The sequence below is a fragment of the Suncus etruscus genome, chromosome 13, assembly GCF_024139225.1.
Source record: "Suncus etruscus isolate mSunEtr1 chromosome 13, mSunEtr1.pri.cur, whole genome shotgun sequence".
NCBI lineage: Eukaryota > Metazoa > Chordata > Mammalia > Eulipotyphla > Soricidae > Suncus > Suncus etruscus.
This window is the reverse complement of record NC_064860.1, coordinates 26357427-26383156: the sequence shown is the minus strand read 5'-3', so window position 1 is coordinate 26383156 and position 25730 is coordinate 26357427. Positions and strand designations below refer to the sequence as shown.

The 25730-nt window shown below is 45.4% G+C and overlaps 1 protein-coding gene across 1 annotated transcript in view; it reads right to left on the bottom strand.

Annotated features, from left to right (window-relative positions):
* SLC12A8 (solute carrier family 12 member 8) overlaps window positions 1–25730 on the bottom strand; it is a 156346-nt gene that overhangs the window by 89900 nt on the left and 40716 nt on the right. The window contains exon 4 of the mRNA XM_049785531.1: window positions 8082–8195. Coding sequence (XP_049641488.1) covers window positions 8082–8195 — 114 coding nt within the window. The remainder of the gene's footprint in view (window positions 1–8081; window positions 8196–25730) is intronic.

Genomic DNA, 25730 nt, shown 5'->3' with positions numbered 1-25730 from the left:
ACTGTGCTATCTGAATTTCTGGTTTTCCATCCACATACAAAATGCTATTGTTGACCGTTTCTACAATGGCTACCCCAAGATTGCACCGATCCCAAAGGAAATACAGAAGCCCAACCAACTTATGATGTAATGATGTAACGCTTGGGGATGCCCCAACACATGAATGACTGTACTGGCCTTCCTTCTTCATTCAGCTTGATGTTATCTCCTGTACAAGGCTTCAACCCGCTTTTCCAGACCCATCAAGTGTCTTCTGCCGGTCTTTTTGGAGTTCCAGACCCCTCATATTTACAGATTGGTATTGAACTCTGTAGAAATTACATCTGTTGTTTTTCCTATAACTGTAATCCTTTGAAGTTATGTTTGGTACTACACTTCTTTTGACTATCGTAATTAATGTTTTTCTATTTTAGTTTTTAATATTAGGAATCGATGTTGTATTACATTAAGGTTTTGCTTTCTTGACTTTAGGTTTGTGAGTTATATATTATTGTCTATAATTTCCCAAATGATATTTTTGTCTGTTCTCAGGGTTTTTTGCGTGGGCGCATCATAGGCAAAATACTAGGTTTATAGAAGGTTCCATCCATTTTGGATGGGCCCTCAAGTTGTTTATTTACACAGGGAGGGTCTCTGCCTTAAACATTTTGTTTTGGTTTGTGACTTAAGCTCCCATCTATAAATAGTCGACATCAATTTCAGACATCTTATGGACTTCAGACCGGATTAAGAACTTGGACTAAATTCAGATACCTATTGATCATCATTGCAGTGGCTCCCCACTGTGCAGAGGGTGTATGTGCCACTTCTTCCGAAATAAAGGCCTAGTTCAATGCCCTCAAAGATGGGCTTTCTGGTCTACCTGAACTTGAATGAAAATGGAGCTGGAGAGATAGCATGGAGGTGAGGCATTGGCCTTTCATGCAGAAGGTCATTGATTCAAATGCCGGTATCTGCCAGGAGCGATTTCTGAACGTGGAGTCAGGAGTAACTCCTGAGCACTGCCAGGTGTGACCCAAAAACGACCACCACCACCACCAACAACAACAACAAATAAAGAAAAGGTGCTTCTTCTTGCCTGCTACACAACCTTTCTGGTGTCTCTTCGAAAGATCTATGTACGTCTTAGATTTATCTTCTCAGGAGCTTGTAGTTGATTCCTTGATACATGTTTCTGGTTTTAGACACCCTGTGCTTAGGTTAGAAGTTTTTCTTTACATTTTCCTGTGATGCGCTTATGCAAACAGCCGCTCTTTTATTATTGACTAATTTTTTCTTTTAATAATTGTAGACAATATTGTTTGTTTACTAAAAACAAAAGGGGGAATTGTTGTGTATGTAAATATTTTGGGGGATTACTATGTTGCTCACCCTAATCTGTGCCCTACCCTAGGGTGTGACCTGGCATTCTGCCCCCACCCTAGGGTAGGACCTGATTCTGCTTCCACCATTGGTTGGTATCTGATCCCACCATTGGGTGGGACCTGACTCTGGAGTATAAGAGCAAGGGTCTGTGGAAGGCGAGGAGCTTTTTGCTGGCTGGAACTGAATCTGAGTCTTTGGACTTCAGTTTTGTCCATCTGAATAAAGCAAATATTTCCACGAGCCTGATTGTCTGCGAGCTGTTTACCCGCCGTTTCACCTCAGAACCGTGGGCTAGACAGGGTGGCAGACGCGTGCTCCGAGCTGGAAGAAAAGGGCCTCATTCTCCATCCCTCCATCAGTCAACCTCTTCAGGGGCTGACCTGCTACAACATGCAATAAAAATTCATTTCTGAACTGGAGAGATAGGGCAGGGGTTAAGGGGCTTGCCTCACATACAAGCCAGTATCATTCATTTCTGTGTTGAGCTTGGTCAATCACAGCAGTCCTCATCCCCTCCAAGAAGACTTTAGAATGTGAAGACCAGGGTGACCTGATTTCCCTCACTGACACTTATTATTCCCCTTGAGAGATGTTTATCTCTGAGGAAAAGTTTAGTAGCATAAGTGGGTGGGTGAAAGAAAATCTTAAAGAAGCAGTAAACACAGAATCTGTCCCACTAGTACAGACTGTAGGGATGCAGGACCAGAGATATGGGGCTCTTCATAGGCCCAGGGCAGCTACCCAGTCTTTGACTGCTCTTCCCAGGTGCTCCTCTCTCCTTGGAATACAATAATTGCCATGATGAAATAATCCACCTCCCACTTGTGATGGGCTGGATAGGGTAGGGGGTGGAAGTACTTGTTCCCTGAAATTCTTCTGTCTGCTCCAAAGCTTCAAAGTTCTCTTATTCCAGAAGAGGATGGCGTTGGAGTGAGCCACAGCTGTGATTCATTCTGAGCTAATCCTGGGCAAATCCATTGCCATAGAAACTGCCAATCATCTGTGCTTTTCAGAGTCTAGTGGCACGTCTGTCAGGAAAAGCCATGCAAGACAAATTATTGGTCCTCCTGTGTTTACATGGGGACCCCTATGAAGCAGCAACTCCGGGGGTGGGGCAGCCTCACAGCAGGCCACTGCCTGTCCCATCAATCCTTAGTGGTGTGCTGGCCAGTGATCTACCCTGCACTGTTCCATACTCTTGGATCAAGAATTCCCCACCTAGTCAAGGGGTGCAGGGAGAGGGAAGTACAAATCTGGTCGAGAAACTTGTGTAGAAAATAAAGTTCTGTAAGAAGAGGAGGAGGAGGAAGAGAAGAGGATGAAAAGAAGGAAGAGGAGGAAACTAGAAGGAGAACAAGAAGAATGAAGGGGATGAAGAGGAGGAGGGGAAAGATTAGGAGGGAATAAAAAAAAAAGAGGCAATGGATGGAACCGGAGTGATGGCACATACAATAGGGATAAACCTGGGTTTGGTTTCTGGCATCCTATATTGTCTTCCAAGCCTGCCAGGAGCGATTTCTGAGGGCAGAGCCAGGAGTAACCCTTGAGTACTGCCTGATGTGGGCCAAAAACATAAACAAAAAAATAATAAGGAGGAGGAAGAAAAGAAAAGAAAAAGGAGGATAAGGAGAAGTAAGAGGAGGAGGACCAAGGAAGTAGAGGAGGAGAAGGAGGAGAAGGAGGAAGAGAAGGAGAAGAAGAAGAAGAAGAAGAAGAAGAAGAAGAAGAAGAAGAAGAAGAAGAAGAAGAAGAAGAAGAAGAAGAAGAAGAAGAGGAGGAGGAGGAGGAGGAGGAGGAGGAGGAGGCAAGAAAAGGAGGAGAAGAATACAACTCTAGACAATGTATTAAATGTTAGAATTTTATATGTAAATGTTACAAAACAACACTTGCATGATTTAAACCACAAAAAGTAATGCTTAGCCAAATAGTCTTGGTTAGAATCTATTTCAAAGGAAGGACAAAGACAATCCTTTCTAGTCTAAGAGGTAGATCCAAACTTGCAGTGTGTGTGTGAGTGTGTGTGTATGAGTGTGTGTGTGTGTGTGTGTGAACTCTAAGTGTGATTATCAAAAACAAACATGGGCTTACAAAACATCTGTACTTACTTAGTGTGAATGTTAGTATGGCTCAAACTTTGGGCTTGCAGCTTTTGGAACTTCAGTGTCCCTAAGCACCAACTGTCTGGCCAGGGACCCTGAACTTGGGATGCCTCTCTATCCTGCTCAGAAGAGCAAGCTGGGACCTGGAGGCATCTTCAGACAGGAGAATGCGGAGATGGTTAACTGGGCAGAGAAGGGACACCCCCCCCACACACACACACACTCCTTATAGTTTGCTTACACAAACTGATTGCTATCTAGCTGTAAATTGCTTGAAGCATCAGAGATTACTGATAGCAGAGCTGCTGGATCATATTTGATGTGGAATTCCAGGGATGTGAATTTGTTCCTCTATATGCTTGCAAAGAAAGCAATGTTATTCCTCTAGGGCCTAGAATCTAGGCCATTCTGATGAATTCTCAAAAACTAGACATATACCAACTTATCAGCTCCAGAGAAGTGAAAGCATGTGTCTCTCTAAAATTTGTTCCCAAAAATTCAAAATGCATAAATTTGATATACTTTTCATAAGTAGATAAATGCATACATGAATTATGCTGTAGCCATCCTGTATAAAATCACTTGGCAAGAATGGAAATGAACAGTTGATATATGCCATGACAGAGACACATCCCCAAAGAAAAATTATGCTGACATAAAAGTGTACCTTTTAAAAAGATAAAGCCATGAAATACTTCATTTGTATACAGTTTTAGGAAGGCAGTAGTAGAAAATCAATCAGGGATGTCTGGGAATAGGGTGAAGGGAGCAGGAGGGAGGTTAGGGACATTTCTGGAATGGGATGATGCATTGCTAAGGGGTTGGTGCTGGAATTAATGGCACACTTTGCATGTGTGAGGTTCATCCTGACTCAGCAGCTATTGAAGAACGAAGCATTTCAACCTTATGCCTCACTTTCCACATCTTTCAGTTCCTGGCTCAGCCAATGGCCCTGCTCTGTTCTCTTCTTTCTGTAAGCTCCTTCTTTTCTCAAGCCCAGCCCTACCCACCTCCTGCTGCTCTCCTTTAATATCCTATGTCCATCTCTCTGCTGAAATGTTTTTCCCAACATCAGTGACTCTCACACGGCTCAGTTTTAGTGGCATTTTTTCATTTCTTGGTGTATTTGCCCTCTTGGCCATATTTTGCTTCCGCTTTGTCTTTCCTCTCCCCCCACCACTCACCCAACCCTCAGGACCACACCCAACGGTGCTCAGGAGGATATTCCTGGCATGGTGCTCAGGGGAATACAAAGTGCTGAAGATAGAACCTGGACCTCCTGCATGCAAAGCCTGTGCTCTGCCTTTTGAGGGGACTCCCTCTCCAGCCCCCACTCTTGCCTTTCCTGAGCTGTACCTACCTGTCCTCCAACCTCTTTAACTCAGGTGTATCAACTTCTGCCTGATGATGAAATGTGAATATACTTCAGAAGACTAATTCTTTTCTTCTTCCTTGAGCTTTTCTCCCTGGGAACTTCTCCCTGTCTGGCACAAGCCTGGAGTTCAAGCTCCAAGGTAGTAGTTGAAAGCTTGGTCCCAAACCCAGGGTGCCAGAAATAGAAAATAACTTCAATTTTTGTCATTGTTTTGGGCCACAACCAGAGGTGATTAGGGGTTATTATTGGCTCTGCTCTGAGGGGTCTCGCCTGTGCTGCTCGGGGGACCAATATGTGGTGTCAGGGATCGAATGGCAGCTGGTCACCTGAAGGGCAAGCACCCTACCCACTGTACTTTGTCTCTGGTTCTGTTAATTTCCTTTATAGGGTGTGCTACATTTGCCTGAGTTCCATCAGAAATTATTTATTTAGGGGCCGGAGAGATAGCATGGAGGTAAGGCGTTTGCCTTTCATGCAGAAGGTCATTGGTTTGAATCCTGGCATCCCATATAGTCCCCTGAGCCTGCCAGGAGAGATTTCTGAGCACGGAGCCAGGAGTAACCCCTGAGCGCTGCCGGGTGAGACCCAAAAACCAAAAAAAAAAAAAAAGAAATTATTTATTTATTTATTTGGGGGTTTTGGGTCACACCAGGCAGTGCTCAGGGGTTACTCCTGGCTCTAGGCTCAGAAATCACTCCTGGCAGGCTTGGGAGACCACATGGGATGCTGGGATTTGAACCACTGTCTTTCTGCATGCAAAGCAAATGCCCTACCTCCATGCTATCTCTCTGGCCCCAGAAATTTATTTTTAATACTTAATTTTAGGGGATGTAATGTACCTTATTTTAATGCTAGAAAATCTTTTAGGGGAGTTAGGCATGCCTGGCTGTGCTCAGGGCTTACTTCTGGGTCTATACTCAGTCACTGGGGAACCATATGGGATGTCAAGAATTAAACCTTGGTGTAAGGTAAGTGATTTAATACCTGTGCTATCACTTCGGCCCCTGGTTTACTTTTGTGAAAGGAAGACTCTATCTCTAACTCTTAGTCTTGTTCTACCTGGATACTGAAACCAACACTAGCCATTACCCGTGACCTCCTTCCTCTCCCAAGATCTCAGCATCTTACATGCAGCAGAACATGGTAGGTGGGGATGCTCACCCACAAAAGAGGGTGAGACCCCTGGTGGGAAACAGAACTAAAAAGATGTATGAGATCCACAGGTAAGAAATCGAACCTCAGGCCGGGCGGTGGCGCTAGAGGTAAGGTGCCTGACTTGCCTGCGCTAGCCTTGGACGGACCGGACCGCGGTTCGATCCCCCGGCGTCCCATATGGTCCCCCAAGCCAGGAGGGACTTCTGAGCGCATAGCCTGGAGTAACCCCTGAGCCTCACCGGGTGTGGCCCAAAAACCAAAAAACAAAACAAAACAAAACAAAACAGAAATCGAACCTCGGGGGCCGGGCAGTGGCGCTAAAGGTAAGGTGCCTGCCTTGCCTGCGCTAGCCTTGGACAGACCGCGGTTCGGTCCCCCAGTGTCCCATATGGTCCCCCAAGCCAGGAGCAACTTCTGAGCACATAGCCAGGAGTAACCCCTGAGCGTTACCGGGTGTGGCCCAAAAACCCAAAAAAAGGGGCCGGGTAAGTGGCGCTGGAGGTAAGGTGTCTGCCTTGCAAGCGCTAGCCAAGGAAGGACCTCGGTTCGATCCCCCGGCGTCCCATATGGTCCCCCCAAGCCAGGGGCGATTTCTGAGCACATAGCCAGGAGTAACCCCTGAGCATCAAACGGGTGTGGCCCAAAAACCAAAAAAAAAGAAAAAGAAATCGAACCTCTGCTGTGTGTGAGCTTTGCAGCAGCCAAAGGAAGCACCATCGCACATTTTGTGTCCCAGCAAAGAGTGTGGCATTTGTCAAGCCTGTGTGCAAGCTCTGAAACTATAGGACTATAAACCAATGTATGACCACAGCTGCAAGTGTGTGAGTACCATAGCCTGGTGTGTCTGCGATCCCCCACCACATCAACAACAACGAAAAGAAGGGGTGAAAGTGAGGGAATTTTAAAAGTAAACTTTTAAAAATTAATTAATCCAGAGGGTGAGGCTTTGCACATAACTGATCCAGTTTGATCCTCAATAATACATATGGTCCCCTAAGCCTAGCCAAGAGTGATCCCTAAGCACAAAACAAGGAGTAAGCCTTGAACATTGTCAAGTGTGGTAACTCAAAAAAAAAAAAAATAATAATAACAGGAAGATTCCTTTAATTATCAAATTTCTTTGAAAATGAAGAAATCATTTACATTTCTATCAGTAGTACTGGAGTCTTCATATCCTTTACATATTCTTTACTGGTCTGGACACTGTTTAAAATGTTTAATTTTCTAGGGACTAGAGAGATAGTACAGAGGGTAAGCGCTTGACTTGCATGAAGCTGGTTCAATACCATATTCAATACCCTATACCATGTACCTGAGTGTCTCCAGGACTGATCCTTGAGTATAGGGACAGGAATAGGCCCTAGGCATCACAGAATGCGGTCCCAACATCCACGAATAAATAAGCAAATAAGACATATATACATGTTTAACATTCGAAAGACATATTCTGTCTTCCCCTATTCTGTCTGGGGAGAGATGGCCACATGGGGCCAAAAGGAAAGAATGGGAAGGAGACAAAAGTCAACCATAGTCCAGGACCTCAAACTGGTTTGATCAAGAGAGAAACAAACTATCTGATCCTGAGTTCTGGAGACAAGCCTGGTTCCTGGACAATGGTCATTCACCACTGAACATTTGGTTCAGGATAGGAATGCCTAAGGACCTCAGGCCTATGAGCTCCTCCAGGGAAAGTGGAAAAGGATGGAGTGAAATGTAACCCCAACTACTGCCAGTGGGACCCTGTGCTGTCTACTCCAGTCAGAGAAGACAAGGCAAGTCTGTCTTCCAGAAGCAAGACTTTCAGGAGCAGAGAGCCCAGGGAAGCATTCTAGCCAAGTCCTCTTTGATGAGAGGAGGTAAATAGCAGCTGGTCTGCTCAGCCAGAGAGAAATGTGTCCCCACAGTTAATTCAGTTAACTCGCCAAGAGTGAAAACCAAACATAGTGATGAGGGTTCTGCCAAATGGAAGGTCTTCAGAAACTGTGAAAGCCAGAGCCAAACGTCAGTTCTAAGATCAGAGTGGCAGGTGTCAGGAGGAAGGGCTGTGTACCCCTCCTGTGGAGAGAAAAAAAAATGGAGCACTGTACCTGTTGCTGCAGGGAAGAACACACCGAAGACAGTGAAGAAAGATTCCCCAGGACTGTAAGAGGGCAGAGTGTTGTTCCACAGCAGTTCGGGTGAATAGCCGATGAAACCATGCTCTGAAATCATGGAAGGAGAGCAAAGTAAGCAAAGCACACAGACTTCCCTCGCACCTCATTTCTTCAACGAGAATCATGACCCAGGAAGTTGTGGATATGGAAATAGGGGTCATGAAAACTTGACAAAAGTAAAATTATTTCTGAGCGTGCTAGACGACCCATGATTTAAAAAAAACAACCACATCCTGAATCCAAGGTGCTTACTGGAGTTGGAGAAGGTGCCACTTCTAAGATAAATACCTGGGCTAGATCATGGTCTTATTTTTTGTAAAGTTAAAAGGTGTGTGTGTGTATGTGTGTGTGTGTGTGTACACGTGTGTGTGAGGAGAGAGAGAGAGAGAGAGAGAGAGAGAGAGAGAGAGGAGAGACTTTCCTATGCCCATGTGCAGATAAAGTAAATGCAATGAAGCACAAAAATTTCCTCTGAGAAGAGTCCTGTCTTATTTTGTTCTTCGATTTATAGAAGATACCTGTCCCCTTTGTATTTTGCTTTATAGTCCTCAGTACTCTAAAACCTTTCAATGAGCATGCATTTATGTATTGCTTTTAATTGCGAAAATTAAGTCATTTTGCTACACAGGGACCTTTCCTTAGCAGGAAGCAAAGCCCGCCCTTCTTAGATGATTGTGTTCTACACAACTGAACAATAGTTCCTCACTTCATCATCCTTTTCTCTGTATTCCTATAGTCACACAAACTTCTCCCAGGAGCTCCACTAGCAGATCCCTTGCCTTCCAGGACATCTCCCAACCTCTGAGCTCAGTTTTCAAACCCATCACAAAAAGTACTTCCATGGAGTTTCCACTCTGCTTCCTGACTCCAATCAAGATCTTCTCCTAAGTGCCAGGACTGGCCAATACAAAGCTGTCCCAATACAAACTCCAGGAATGAGAAAACCCATCGTACTCAGTGCCCCAAGCTGAACCCCACATCAGCACACTGACGCACATCTCAAATATGGGTCACTCTGAAAAGAATCACGCCTTAGATCTCTCTGCAAGCAGCACAGATCATTGCTGTGCTTTGAGTGTGATCTGTTCACAGGCTACTTGACAGCAAGAAAATCTCAGATGTGATTTCCTCAAAGCATTTTAAAATTTGGCACATGGACTTTAAGGGGAAAAATTCAAGTGGCTTCGAGCCTGAAAGCCCTTTGTAAAAGGAGGTCACTTTATATAGAGCCTGTGGAACTGTGAGCAAGTCAGGGGGTTCAGATGTCAGGCAGATCAAAGTTCCCAGGCTTAAGAAACCCCCAGCTCTGGATTCTCATCTATGAGGATGGATTGTTTGCACCTCTTAACTCAGTTCTAAGAGAGATCAGTCCAGTTTCTTCTCCCTCCAGCTCGCAAATACAGCTGCTGGTCACCCAGCAGCCAAATTCCAAGACTGCAAGGACAAGATTCTGCCTCATCCTCCACCTACTTCGGGGCTGAACCCCCATCCTCCCCCTGGCTCAGCTTCTGTGTACAAGTGCTCCAGCTTGCTCCTGATTCCAGTTCCATCGTCAGCACACTTGTCTCACTGCTTCCAAAACTTATCACTTCATAGGAAAAATATGTTGCAAAAAAATAATAAATGAAAGTCCAGGGAAGCCCTAGGGACCTGTGGGAGTTTGGTTGGGGCTTAAAAGAATTGTGGGTAATCCTTTTCACTGGAACACAGACTCTGTGCAGGGATATTAAACTCCAAACACAATACAACATTTTGGAATGGTTTAAAGCTGCTCTTGGCCCTCCTTAACAACAAAAGCAGTCAGAGCAATGAGCACTTGTGTCTCTGCTGGCAGACTCCACCAGTGATCCATGCCTTGGAAGCAGGATTGATGCATGAGTGCAAACACATCTGAGCACAGGCCAGACAAGTGTGCAGACATAAATACTTCCCCTCAATTCTGTACTGGCAGGGGCACCAAATGGGTGGGGATTCAGTCGCAAAGCCTAAAGAGCTTTTCCCCTGTCAGTCTTCTGAAGGGTCAGAGGCCCTGTGGATGAGTCATGGAGGAAGTTTCTCTCCCTCCATCCCACCACCCAGAGGCATAGGTTGAGTGAGTGAGTCACTTGGCTCTCAGAGTCAGGGATGCAGAGCAGCAGAGGCCTGCCTGGACCCCTTCTATGCAGAACCAAGGACACAGGAAGCCCACACACACCTGGGCTGCTGGTCCACTCTTCCCCTCAAAATCAGCTTGGAGCCTTCTCTAGAAAATAATCTTGATTTTGGAAAGAAATTTTTGTGCAAAAATGTGATCAATGCTTTGTATATAATAATGTAAAATGGAGCATCAAAACGTTGACCACTGGACACTGAAGTACTTTAAATTCTTATTATGTGAGGGTTTGGGTTTGGGAGTATTTTGGGACAGTGGAGAACATACTTGGCAATGCCCAGGGCTTACTCATGGCTCTCTGAGCACTCCTGGTGGTGGTCAGAGAACCAACTGTGGTGCTGGGATCAAATTCAAGCTGGCCTTAAATTCTTAGAAAGTATTTTTAAAAAGGACCACTAGGAAGTAGCACTATAGTGGAGGACGTGGTGTTGGAGCATTGAATGAATATCATGAACAGTATTGTGAACCATGGTGCCACAAATAAAATAAGATTTCTACAGGGAAGAAAATCACTGAAACTCTCCATGTTATATACAATACATGCTAAGAAACCTGTATGCCATTTATAGGATAAATAATAAAAAGTAAGTTTTAGTTTATAATGAAAGAAAATTAGAAGGAAACAAGACAAAATACTGGCTGTAGTTGTCTACATATCGCAATTATGGGTAATTTTTTTCTTTTCTTTTTTCTTTTTACCCATTTCCCACTTGTCTTTGATGAAAATAATAGACTTTCTCCAAAATAATATCTTATAGAAGCACAAAATACAAGCAGGGCACAGAGGGAAAATACACTTTTTTCAGCAGGTTTTATAGAAGCCATTCTTTTTATCTTTCCATTTATAGTCTATTTGCTTCTCAAAGGATTCAAATGGTTTGAAAGAGAAAGGCACAAGATAGGGCGAATTTTTGAAAGATCAAAAGTGGGTGGAGGATAGAGCTAGAGATCTAGTACAAAGGTTTAAGGAAGCTACCCAAAAAGAAAGAGGGGACCTGAATATAACCAAGATAGGAGGGAACCTCTCAGGTCCAAGGCTGCTAAGGCTCTAGGGATCCTGCAAACTGGAAGTCAAGGACCAGAAAGGCCATCTGGGACGTCCTAACCATATCTACTCAGGCAGGAAAGCGCCCTTCCCTCACAGATGCCATTTCTCCTTTCCTCTGCCCTTACTTCTACTTACGGCAGCCCTGAGCCAGCCCAACTGAGTTCTGGCCACAACATTACTCCTATGGGCACACAATCTCACCCACACCCCAGGCCCCAAAGAGAGCTCTGCAGAGTGGGTGCCCAGGTCAGGCACTGCTGTTTTTGACTGGCTTGGGCTTATTGGAATGGCACAGGATTAGGTCAGCCAGTTAGGCTCAGATTAAAGGGCCAGAAAGGCCACCTCTACCTCTCTCTTACAAGGTCCTGATAGCTGCCTTGCTGACAGGCAAAGGGGCTTTATTCTTCCCATCATGGTCCCACTGGAGATGCTGGTGTAAGCTATGGGCCATCTCCCCATAGACATCACGTTTTACATGTCATTTGGGGGTTCCCAGACCTGAGAGGCTTCTCTGAGAAGAATGAGCTCTGAAGTTTAAGACCTCCTTAGCTGCCTCTGCACCAGAAAGGGACAGTTAGGGTTGGCATGAAATCTCCTCCAACTTTGGTACCACACTATGCCTGGAGTGTTAGTGTAACTGAACAACAGAGCCAATCTAGAACAGAGGTGTTCTAGACTCTACAATGTAGGCCCTGTCTGAGCAAGGACAGGGTAGGGCCTCCAAGAACACCCAGAACATCTCTTCTAAACACCAAGTGACCAGGAGCATCTCTGAAGGACTAGCACCAAACAAATTCCCTCACAGTGGTAACCCAGGGCCTCAAGGTACCTGCTAAGTACATGACACCAGGACATGAAATCAGGGCTAGGGAGAAGTAGAACCTTGCCCACTTCCCCACTCAGGCCACTCCAGTTCATCTCGATTCATCTTCATGTCTCCTCCTGAAGCCACAGGCCCAGCTCTGCCATCCCCCATAAAATACACCCTCTCCACTTCCCTCCATTGTGGGGAGCCTCTGGGGGCCCTCCCACATCTCCTCTGTCCTTGGAATTTATTCCCAAGTGACTTCCCTATGCCCTTCTGGTCTCTATGCTGCCCAGTAGCTCCACTTGGCCATCCAGGAGCCCATCTAGTCTCTGCTGACTATTTCCCCTCAGAATGGCACTGGCTACCTGATAATGCAGGGAACTATTTTTATATTCTTGGACCCAAAGATCCAACTTTGGCCTCTCACTTGAGCTATGGGGACAAGGGAAGAAAGCAACAAAAATGAAGCCTGGCAAGGCTGAGGAAAATGGCTGGACATCACTGTATGCAGAAAGGAAATCCCTGATCCTCTAGCATTTGCGTCACAGGCTCCTCAGGACCCCACCATGGACTGTGGGGTAGAGAGTCTACTGTCTGTACCCACAGGCGCCTGTGGGACACATGTGGGGGCACACATATACATGAACACATATGTGCTTACACATATACTCACAAATGCACACATACACACACAATAACCTCCCAGGTTCAAAGGCAGTTGGCACAGGTCACAAGAAGTGACAAAGACCGGCCGCCTAGACCTGGCAGCTGTGTCCAAAACCACACTGCTATGAGAGCTGCTGGGAAGCTTTCTGGGACCCTGCCCGCCTCTGCCCCCCCCCGCCCCCCTGCAACCATCAGTTGCTGTGGTTATGTCCCCTGTGATCCAGCTCTTACATGTAGAGAAATCCTGACTTCTGAGTCTCTCCTGAAGCTGATGCCACCCCAATCGCAGGCCAGGGTGCGGTGCTCGAAATGAGCAATGGGCGTGGGGATTTCTGACATAGGCTTTCTTCTTAACTAAGATCCTCCACCCCTCAGACGGCCCTTTCTTGGGAACAGACAGTAGGAGAATCTGGAGCAGCCAGGAATAGATGGAGAGGAGGAAGGCAAGGAGGGGCCCCCAGACAGAACGGAGCTGGGGCTGCGGATGGCAGGAAAAGCAGCTCTGCACACAAGGAAAAGGAAAGGAGGTTCAGGTTCTGGGAAGAGGCACACACACCCAAAGCACCGGAGACAGGGGCATGGGCAGGGAAATGGCCATAGAGAATATGAGAGTTGGGAACCCCAGAAGAAGGAAGTAGAATAGTACACATTGGCAGTTGGACCTGAGGGCCAACTTCTGTACTCAGAATTGGAGGGCACAGGCTAGGGATCTCTGGCACCGCAGGACGGCCTAAGCACTGCTCCTGAATACAGAGCACAAGCTCCAGGCCTCTGAGCCATCTCCCTGGCCCTCAGAATCCTTCTGCTGAAACTGCCTAACTGAAAGCTGGTTGCCAAAACTCAAGCGCATACTCCAAAGGCACTGCTGAGTTCTAAAGGCAAATGAGTTGTCTTCCTCTGTCCAGAACTCTGAGACAAGCTCGCTGGCACTTTGGTACTATATGCAGCAAACAAAGCCACAATGACTTACAAGTTGTGCCATAAGGTCATGGGTGGATGGTGATCCCTCCAGACATCAGAGGAGACAGTGAGAGGGAGCTGGCCTCGCACTCATCCTTTCCTCTCTTCCCTTTTTCCTGTGGTTGTGGCCAGAACAGACGTTGTATATATTTGGCTGTGATACTCTCACACTTGGGGGGTGCATGCTTACATGCCTGCAGGGGAACATGCTTAGTGTTAGGGTGCATGCATACTGGTTATAGTACTCAGGGGCTACACATTTGGCTGTGGTGCTTGTCAAAACATTTTTAACGTTGCCTCTTCTCATTCCCCATTAAACTTAGATGGACTCTCTAAAGTTGGAAAAAGCTAAAATGAACAGACCTGAAGCCTATAGTTTAAAAAAGTGTGACGGGGGGGGGGGGGGAGCATTGGTGGTGGGAATGTTGCACTAGTGAAAAAGGGTATTCTGTTTATGACTGAAACCCTACTACAATCATGTTTGTAATCATGGTGCTTAAATAAATATTATATATATTTACGGGGCTGGAGAGATAGCATGGAGGTAAGACATTTGCCTTTCATGCAGAAGGTCATTGGTTCGAATCCCGGCATCCCATAAATTCCCCCAAGCCTGCCAGGAGTGATTTCTGAGCGTAGAGCCAGGAGGAACCCCTGAGCGCTGCTGGGTGTGACCCAAAAACAAATATCTTATATATTTATAAAAATTAAAATAGGGGGCCAAAGAGATAGCATGGAGGTAAGGCGTTTGCCTTTCATACAGAAGGTCATTGGTTTGAATCCCGGCATCCCATATGGTCCCCCGAGCCTGCCAGGAGTGATTTCTGAGCATGGAGCCAGGAGTAACTCCTGAGCACTGCCGGGTATGACCCAAAAACCAAACATACATACATACATAAATATATAAATAAATAAATAAATAAATAAATAAATAAATAAATAAATAAATAAATAAATAAATAAATAAATAAAAGTGTGACAACCTCTCCCTAAAGGAAGCTGCCCCCATTGCATTGTAAGGCTCTGATTGGTCTAAAGCAAAACCCTAAGAACAATTTTGTCCTGATAAGAACCCCAGGCCAGCCAGTACCAGCCAGTGGATAGTGTGCAGCTGGGTCCACTTGACCTCTAGTTCCTTTACTCTTCATTGCTTTAGAGAAAAACAGTCTTCCATGAAGATTCTCTGTCATTTTCTGCTCATGCAATATAAGTTCTTTGTATCATGGTTTTCTCCTTTATGAATATGCTGAGTTTCCTGTAAAATTACTAGAATATGCATAAGGTGTTGCATCACTCTATGCCTGCTGGGTTATACCCAGACCCCTTACTCGCTCTCTTTGAAGCTCTCCTCCAGTTCATGCTGGTGGACATATTTCCTAAGTTGACTTGTTTCAATGCCAATGAAATGCCTCACTTTCTATTTAGTTGTTCCAGGCTTTTCTACACTGACATGCTCAAATACTTTAGTTGTGGTTCCAGGGATCACAAATAACAGTGATTAGTGATTGATGGTGCTCAGCTCATGTTGAATGGTACTAAGGACTGAACCCAAAACCTCAGGCTTACAAGGCTAAAGGCCCAAGAATTAAATTGTTTTGGGCACTGGAAGAATCTGGGATTCAGAGATGAAACCAGTTTAAAAGACCTGGAGAGGAGCCGGAGCGATAGCACAGTGGAAGAGCATTTGCCTTGCATGCAGAAGGACGGTGGTTCGAATCCCAGCATCCCATATATCCCCACACCTGCTGGGGGGCGATTTCTGAGCATAGAGCTAGGAGAAACCCCTGAGTGCTGCTGGGTGTGACCCAAGCCCCCTCGAAAAAAAATTAATAAATAAAAGACCTGGAGAGCTGAAAGTGAAACAGCTCTTCTCACCTAGAGTTTAGTTTGTATCTCAGAGAGTACCCAAACTTCAGTGTGCCAGGCCACCTAAAAAATGAATCAGAACAATCCTGGTCCACTATCAGAGAGAGGTATGAAGAACTTGAACTGAAACGGACTGAAGTGGTTTGCAGTGTGCATACAGATTGGGAGCCACTAGAGACAGAAGAGGAAGCAATGACGGGTTGGAAAGGGACCACTCCTCTCCCAGGCACCTGCCCCCACCCCACCCCACTCCACCCACCCACCAGGAGTTCTGGACATTGAGCTATGGGTCTTCCCAGGCAACAGTCTCTTCTCTGGCTCAGCCCTAGTGGGTTTGGGCTTCCAAAGAGAGGGTGGGGAGAGGATGTGAGCAGGGCGTCTAGCTCTCAGGCCCCCACCCAGAGAGCAAATACACAGAGGGCAGGGCATTCCGGTGGCCGAGTCAGAAGGGAAGTCTGGAGTGGGGCACAGGGAGGAGCAGCTGGAGCCTTGGGTCCCTGGGGAAGGCCTCCACCCTCTAGAATCCTCAGGCTAGAGGGAAAACAGCCCCAGAGCTGAGCAAAGAGGAGGCACAGGGTCCAAATTGATGGTGTCAGTGCCATTTGGGAAGATGGGGCTGAAAGTTTCCAGTAACCGGACAGATTCCTGCCAAGCCCCTACTGTTGTCCCAGGTTCCTTCTGAACAAAGGAGGATGAAACTTTTCCTAACGAAAAATGATTTCCAATAACGAAGGAATGCAGGACCTACTGATGCAGTTCTGTGTCTTGTTTTCGAACTATTTTGTTTGTTTGTTTGTTTGGGTCACACCGGGCAACTCTCTTAGGTTACTCCTGGCTCTATGCTCAGAAATCGCTCCTGGCAGGCTCGGGGGACCATATTAGATGCCGGGATTTGAACCACCGTCCTTCTACATGCAAGGCAAACATCCTACCTCCATGCTATCTCTCTGGCCCTTCAGTCTATTTTTTTTATTGTCATTGAATCCCTGGGAATTACGAGGTTACAAAATTATTTATGGTGGAGTTTCAGGTGTACAATGTTTCAACACCAATCTCTTCATCAGGATCCACTTCCCTTCACCAATGCCCCCAATTTCCCAAAGACTCAATGAACAGTGTGGAATTTAGTAGAGAGTTTTCGCCTAATAAATAGTTCAGCTCCAAGGAACCCTGAGAAAGGAAAATCTGGCTGCCTTATCTCTGGGGGGAAAGGAATGTGCTCTCCCGCAGGCCAGGATAAGTAGCTGTTTTGACAGGAAGTCTCCACCCTGGCTGAGGGTTCCTCCCAGCCACCTCTTGCTCCTTCTGGCTGTCCGGCCTCTGGATTCCTAATTTCCATCCAGCTAAAATTGCAAACTCCCTACCCCAAAAATCTTCAAAAATCTTAACCCTACTGGTGGGCCCAGATCAGCTGCCTCAACTCAGTACCGGTCTCTTGAGCCAGGAGTCACTCCCCAGACCCCACTCTTGCTTCTTCAGGCAGATTAGAGAGAAGTGGGTGAGAGGTCAAAGATCTGTAACAGGTCACCATGATACTTGAGGATGTATATGGTGACCATCCTGCCAGCACAGTTGAAAAACTACAAATTCTCAGACCTCTCAATTCTGCAACCTGGAGCAGCAAATCTCCTATCCCAAGATCTATCCAATAAAAACCAATGCTCTGCTAGAATCCCAGAGCAGAGGATTTTGGAGCACTCAATGATAGAATGTTACCACCAGATAGCAGACTGAAATTAAATTCAAATCCATTTCACAGATGGGAAAACTAGAGTAGAAAAGGAGCCCATGCCACAAAGTCAGCAGCTGATCAAGTAAGGTAAGAACCCAACATGCAGCCAGATAGATACTACAGCAGGTAGGGCACTTGCCTTGCATGAGGTCGACCCAGGTTCAGTTCTCAGCACCACATAAGGTACCCTGAATACAAACAGGAGTGTTCCCTAACATAGAGCCAGGAAAACATCCTGAGCACTACTGGGCACGGCTCAAAAATAAACTAAAAAATGTCATAGTAAGTCATGGGAACAAAACAAGGTCAATAGATAATTGAAAAGTGTCTTCTCCGTGAAATGAAATATTAGCCACAAAAATGGATCAAAAAGGGATCAGATACCTTATTGAGAGAAACTCAAATGTGTCAAAGCCACAAAGCGGGAAATATTACAATCCCACTTAGATAAAAATGTCTAAAATAGGCACACCTGGGAATTCAATGAATGCTGCCGAACTAGACACATTTTAAACAGTGAAAATGTAAGGTTTTATGTTCTAGATCTATTTGCCGTGATAATAGAAAAAAATAAGAGCTCTATTTCATTCCCAAGTGTCCCCAAAGGAACCCTCCCACTGTGTGTATCATAATTTCCAATCTGGTTCAGAGAGACCAAAGAGCGCCCCCTGGAAGAAGATGGGGAAATAGCAAAGTCACAGGGACTGGCTTTTCAGGGTCTGGTGGATCTGATGTGAAAGCAGCCATGCAGGTTCACGCACAGCACAGGATGCAGGAATGCACAAAGGCTCTCACTGCTACCAGTTGCCCCTGTCCTGCCACCACAGTTCCTAAGGACTGATTCAGGCTAAAAACTCTTCTCAACATTGGATCCCTTTGTGAAGTCTAGGTCAATGTTGTCCTAGTCTTCCTAATTTTAGCACCTGCAAAACGCTGTCACTGGGACGAATCCTCTGCTTAGAGCTTGTCAAGGTACCTCTGAAGAGAGCTACGTAGAATGAAAGTGCTTTAACCTGGGCTGTATTGTGTAGAGAAACCTCCTGCTCACGCCCCACAGTGACGGGCACTCTATCCCTGCACCCCCAGCTTTAGGGTGAGAAGGGGAGGAAAACACAGGTCCTGTCATCCCGCAGGACTGTTGGAACCCCAGAAATGATGCACTTGGGTACTGGGTGATCCTCTGCAGGTGGCCCTGGCAAGCCTTTGGGAGATTTCTGCTCCCAAAGAGAATAAGGCACATCTGACCTGTAACTCTTCTTTAGGGATCCCCACCCTCTTCCCCAGACATTTGGTGCTGTTAACGGCCAGCAGTGATGTCCCAAACCATCAATAACTAGCCCCAGTTCCCCTAGGGTCAGAAACGTATTGAGAAACACACTGGGTAGAAAGTATTTTAAGTTCTGCCTCCTGCTTGTCTGTGGGATGCCTGCAAGCTAGGGTTTGCTGTGGCAAAGGCCTGACTCTTCCTAGCATATCCTTGAAACCATTGGCAATGCCTGGAGCTGGAGTGATGGTTAAGGTTGAGAACAGGCCTGGGACCTTCCACCACAAGCTCAGGCACTGATCTCATGGGGCCCTGGAGAGAGGGAGGAGGGCAAGGAGAAGCATAGCTCCATGTCAGGCCCCACATTCTAGTCTTTCTATGTGAAGGACTTTGGGGCTTCATCAACCACCGCTTGTTCCCCGAAGTGCCTCTCTCCTCAAAATGACACACAGTCCCCTCAAGCATCACCCCCAGAGTTCTCAGATCCTAGAACTCCACTGGACCTGGGGCTGTTCAGCTGTTCGGCTCTGGATCTGTAGGAAGGCACTAAAGGTGATGATCAGGGTTCAGTATCCTGACTCTGTGTACTTCACAAATCCACTTTCTATGGCACCTCTAACCTAGGACTTTCAGGGGTTAGGGGCAGGCTGATTGCCTCCAGATCACAGAGCACAGCAGCCCTAGGGTGGGAGAGAGCTGGGTAGTTTTAGCCTCAATGTGCTAAGACCCTCATTAACTGAAAGGGTCTCTTGATTTTTCAAAGCAGGCAAATAAAAATAAGTCAAAGGAAATGGGAGTGGAAAGGGTTTGGAGCAGAAGACCTAACATTCTAGCCAATCACTCTTTCATCATCTGAACCATACTCAGAACAAGACGACCCAAGTGACTGGTCTAGCCCCTCTAAACCCACAAGCTTCCAAGAACCTTCCTTCTTAAATTGGGGGTTTCAGGATGGGCAATGCTTGATTTTTTTCTCTCTCAGAGAACTATTAGTACAGAGCTCGTGGGATTTTAAAAATCACATCTAAATAAAATGAGTGAGTCATAGATAGAGCTTATAAAAGAATGTGCTTCGTTTCCTGTTTAAATCTTTGAGAAGACAACAGAGGGAATGGATAGCAGGAGGCAGAGCAAAAGGTGATCGAGGCAGAGAGGAAACAGGAAACAGCAAAGAATAAAGAGACAAACCTAAAGGGAGTAAAGGATGCAATGAATTCAAAGATCTCTTGCAAGTGTTAAACTCTCAGTTCAAAGGAAGGAAGGAAGGAAGGAAGGAAGGAAGGAAGGAAGGAAGGAAGGAAGGAAGGAAGGAAGGAAGGAAGGAAGGAAGGAAGGAAGGAAGGAAGGAAGGAAGGAAGGAAGGAAGGAAGGAAGGAAGGAGGGAAGGAGGGAAGGAGGGAAGGGAGGAAGGAGGGAAGGAGGGAAGGAAGGAGGGAGGGAGGGAGGGAGGAAGGAAGGAAGGAAGGAAGGAAGGAAGGAAGGAAGGAAGGAAAGGAAGGAAGGAAGGAAGGAAGGAAGGAAGAAGGAGGGAAGGAAGGAGGGAGGGAGGAAGGAAGGAGGGAAGGAAGGAAGGAAGGAAGGAAGGAAGGAAGGAAGGAAGGAAGGAAGGAAGGGAAGAAGGAGGGAGGGAGGAAGGAAGGAGGGAAGGAAGGAGGGAGGGAGGAAGGAAGGAAGGAAGGAAGGAAGGAAGGAAGGAAGGAAGGAAGGAAGGAAGGAAAGAAGGAAGGAAGGAAGGAAGGAAGGAAGGAAGGAAGGAAGGAAGGAAGGAAGGAGGGAAGGAAGGAAGGAAGGAAGGAAGGAGGGAAGGAAGGAAGGAGGGAAGGAAGAAGGGAGGGAGGGAGGGAGGGAGGAAGGAAGGAAGGAAGGAAGGAAGGAAGGAAGGAAGGAAGGAAGGAAGGAAGGAAGGAAGGAAGGAAGGAAGGTAAATTTTGATGAATGCTGGAGATCACCATTTCTGTTGCTTTAGCAAAAATTAAGAAAGCATTTCTTTAAAAAGTAAAATGAATATCATACACATAAAACCCTACATAAATCAGTGCTTCAAATAAAAATATAAATACTCTTGGGGCCAGAGAGATAGCATGGAGATAAGGCATTTGCCTTGCATGCGAAAGGACAGTGATTCAAATCCCGGCATCCCATATGGTCCCCTGGGCCTGCCAGGAGTGATTTCTGAGCATAGAACCAGGAGTAACTCCTGAGCACTGCTGGGTGTGACACCCCCCCAAAAAAAATATATATATAAATACTCTTTTAGGGGCCGGAGTGATGGCACTGCGGTGGGGCATTTGCCTTGCACATGGCTGCCCAGTATGAACCGTGATTCGATCCCTTGGCATCCCATATGGTTCCCCAAACCAGGAGCGATTTCTGAGTGCAGAGCCAGGAGTAATCCCTGAGTGTCACCGGGTGTGGCCCAAAAACAAAAAAATTTTTTTTCAAAAAAATAATTTTTTAAAGATGAGTTGAATGTTTAATAAGTCTTTGTTTCCTTTTTCTTTCTAAACCTTAGAAATTCCTCTACTTAAATTCTTAATCTTTCCCTATTAAGGGCTAAGAAGCTTTGAGAATCTGGCAAAAGTTCTGGGACTTTTCCCAGAAAAATATTCTTACTCATGTAGGATTTTACATGCAATTTCAAGGGTTCATGAATCCTGTTTAAAATTATTGATTCTAAAAGGCCCATGCTAGGGAGGAAACCCATTATGCCAAGTAAAAGCAGCCCAAATGCCAGACTAAACCAGAAAAGGGTGGGCTGTGCCAGTTTCCTGCATATCAAAGCCCTAATGTGTTCCCATGAAGCCAGCAGCTTCACATATCTCCCCTAGACATTAACCTATAGTGACACTAGAAGTCAAGATGGCTACTTGACTTGTGTAAGGATGGTGAGACTGCAGTTCAGGTCTGCTTCCCACCAGCTCCGTCTCACCTTGAAATTACAGATCAATGGGAGTCTTGTTGTTGTTGTTGTTGTTGTTTATTTTGTTTCGAGTGGTTTTTGTTGTTTTTTTGGAGGTTTGTTCTTTTGGATTTTTTTTTTTTGGTTTTTGGGTCACACCCAGCAATGCTCAGAGGTTACTCTTGGCTCTATGCTCAGAAATCGCTCCTGGCAGGCTCGGGGGACCATATGGGAGGCCGGGATTTGAACCACCATCCTTCTGCATATAAGGCAAATGCATTATCTCCATGCTATCTCTCCAGCCTCAGAAGTGGGGTTTTTATTAAGGAGGGAGCACTAGCTGTAGGAGCTAGGTACTCCTAAGTGTTTGGGGGATCATGTACCTAAGGTTTTATACATGGAAAGCAAGTGCCCTACTTCAGAGCATATTAAATCCCCAGACTCAATGATATATTATTTGACTGCAATTGTGCTGGCTCAAAATATAAATTACTAGTTCAAATTCTAAGAGTTTGAATTCGGTGTGTGTAGTGTGGTGATTTGGCTTTTGTTTACTTGTGTCAAACCTGGAGATGCTTGGGGGCTATCCCTAGTTCCCTACTTGGGGAAAGGGGTTTTCCCAGCAGAATTCAGAGGATCAGGGTTAAAACCTGCAAAGCTGTTCTCCAGCTCTTTGAGCTACTTTGCTGAATCCTGGTTTCTGGGTTCTGGGAGTTTTTGTTTGTTTGTTTGTTTGTTTGGAGGGGGCATATTCAGTTATTCTCAGGGCTTACTCCTGACTCTGCACCCAGAATCACCACTAAGCAGGTTTGGTGGGTCATATGGGAATGCCAGGAATTGAAGCCAGGTTGGACACATCCTAGGCAAGCATCCTATCCCCGTACTATCTCTCTGGCTCCTCCTGTTGAGAGAGAGAGAGAGAGAGAGAGAGAGAGAGAGAGAGAGAGAGAGAGAGAGAGAGAGTGTATTTTAATAGGAATCAAACCCAATAGTGATGGTGATAAGCCTGAGGGTTCAGAGCTTAAACCTGGAAGAATTAGGGTGTGCAGCACTTGGGATACATGTGGTGTCAAGAACTGAACTTGGGGCCTTGAGTATGCACCCTAGCCCTCAGACAATTTTTAAAATGAGTTTCTAGGCAATTCAGGTGCAGGTTGGCTCTGAGTGAACTCAAGCATAGATTGTTTGTACAGAAATTATATACCTGAGGACTGGAGTGATAGCACAGTTGTAGGTGTTTGCCTTGCTTGTGGCTGATCCAGGACAGACCTGGGTTTGATCCCAGGCATCCCATATGATCCCCTAAATCAGGAGTGGTTTCAGAGCACATAATCAGGAGTAACCCCTGAGCATCACCGGGTGTGGCCCAAAAATCAAACAAAATTAAAAAAAAAAAGAAATTATATACCTGAGAGGCTGTAGTTCTGTCTCAGTGGATCATCTGGTTCCTCACTACAATCCTCATACACCAGGAGCAAGGGGCAGAATTTAGCATAAATGCAAGAGGATGGTGCTAGAATTGGTCCGCTGGGTTAAAAAGGGTACTTTCAGAGGGTGAAAGGGGAAAACCCTGTGGCCCTAAAAAAATTCTATTGCCATACAGAGAATCAACTAGAAGATTCCTTACAATTCAATGCCAAAGGTCTGGAGCCACTAGGGTTTATATATGTCAGTAGCAATACGTAAAAGCATGTAAGTCTTGGTATGTATAATAAACCTCCCATCTTTATTACACAAATAGATAAGGGACCTTACTTGTTTACAATACCCTTAGGAGCAAGAGTACTTTGATCAAGACACTAGAGCTGTATTAGATAGATAGATAGATAGATAGATAGATAGATAGATAGATAGATAGATAGATAGATAGATATAGATATAGATATAGATATAGATATAGATATAGATATAGATATATTAAAGAAACTAAAGTGAGGGGCCAGAGAGATCGATAGGGTTAAGGCACCTGCAAGCATTCAACTTGCAAGCATTCAACCCTAGTTTGATTTCCTGAGCATCACTGGGAGTGGTCCTGGAGACCCCCAACAGGGTAACTGGCCAGACTGGGTAACCCCCAGTACCTCACAGTCTGAGTAGCACTGTCTCCTTGGGCCCCTGCACTGAACCTCTACAGTCTACAAGGATTGGACAAGAATCGCTGGGAGAAATCCAGTGGCTTCCTGAACACCACAGAGGAAGCCCCCTCCTGACACCTGAAAAAATTAAATAAGGTGACCCTAAAATCTGCTAGCAAAACACAACATACATTACCAAGGTCTTTTCTGGTTTTTCTCTCCCTCTTCTTTCTCCTCCTTTTCCCCAAGAGAGACTCACACAGGAGGTGGTCCCGCTGGAATGCCCTAAATAGGTCCCAGATGGTGAAAAATTTTGGCCTCCTGGCCCAATTGTTTCTCCCTCTACCCTGTACAAATATTATCATTTTCTGGCTGTGCAATGACATGGAAATGGTTGGGTGGCCCTAGGTCAGGTGTAAGAGAAACTCATAAAAAGAGCAAGATCACTAGGCTGTGAAAGATTGATGGACTATTTATTTTCTGACTCTCTAACATGACAGAGCTTCTAAACACAGTGGGAAACGCAATGTGCTTGAATTGGTCCACACAGTCTTGGCATCTGAGAGGGGTAGAAACTGGTTGTGGGCTGAATGAAGCACACAGCCTGGCAGAAAAGGCCAACATCGCTCCCACCATACAGAGGGACTTAGGCAAGAAGTCTGCCTCAGTTTGTCTTACTTTCCCCATGACAAATCATTCTTATTGATCAATATCTATAGGTACTGCCTCCATTTAATTTTGTTTGTTTTTGAGCTACATCTAGTAGTGCTCAGGGCTTACTACTGGCCCAGCACTTAGGGATCACTCCTCGAATGCTCAGAGGACAATATGGGATGCCAGGGACAGGTGGCATGTAAGGTAATTGACTACCCTACCCACTGTACTACCACTACAGCCCAAGAATGATATTTTTGTACATGTTGATCCCCTGAAATTTGGATGTCTTGTGGATCCTCATGGAATGATTTTCTCCATCTGAGAATTTGGTATATTATCTTAAAATGCATGAAGATTTCTTAGAACAAGGAAATTGGGTTTCTTGACTCACTTCATCTCTAGTCAGGGTCCTTTGGCCACTTTACATATTTTACATTTGACCAGTGGTCAAAGATCACTGCTCAAAGCAAGTCTCTTTTGTCCAGATAAGAATACTGAAGCCATGATAGGTGAGGGTTATGTGGGAAGTGGTCCAGCCCCACTGGAACCCCACCTTCCGGACCTCTATCCTGACCTAGGCCCCACTACTGCCATGTTTTCCCCAGAAGAGAAGCCCTCTGAAAAGTGGCTTCGCCCAGAGTGCCTGGCAGTTCAAAAAGGCAAAAAGTAATTTCCTGTCACTTTAAATAAACATTTCAAGAACAACAGAGATACATACATGGTTTTGTTTGGTTGCTATTATTAGCCTTGTCCCAGCCCATAACTAAAGTTCCTTTATTACTTTAGGGACTAATGAATACATCATGCAAAACTATTCATATAATATAATAATAATAATAATATAACATGTTTTACAGGCTCGCTGCTTAAATTTATTACTTTATTTACTAGATTTTTTTTATTTTATATAATTTTTATGTTGACCATATTGGCTTACATATCTTTCACAATAGTATTTTAGGTACATATTAACATTAAATCAGGGGAATTCCCGTCACCAAGTTTGTCCTCTCCACCCCTGTTCCCATCCTGCATCCCATATACCCCACCCTCACCCCCCGAGCTGCCAGAATAAGTGGTCCCCTCTGTGTCTAGCTTATTACTTAGTGATCATATATCTGTTGGCTCTTAGTACCCTCCCTTATTTCCCCCTCTATTTAAGAGGCAGAACTAGATAGTTCAAAGATTTTTTTTTTCTTTTTGGTCACACCCAGCGATGCTCAGGGGTCACACCTGGCTATGTGTTTAGAAATCGCTCCTTACTTGGCGGACCATTTGCGATGCTGGGGAATCAAACTGCGGTTCATCCTAGGTTAGCGCATGCAAGACAAATGCCCTACCGCTTGCGCCACCACTCCAGCCCCTAGATAATTTTTATTTATTGTGATTAGAGTTATAATGTGTTATGTTTTAAAATATCTTATATTTTAATTTCTGCCACTATAAAAGCAGGAAT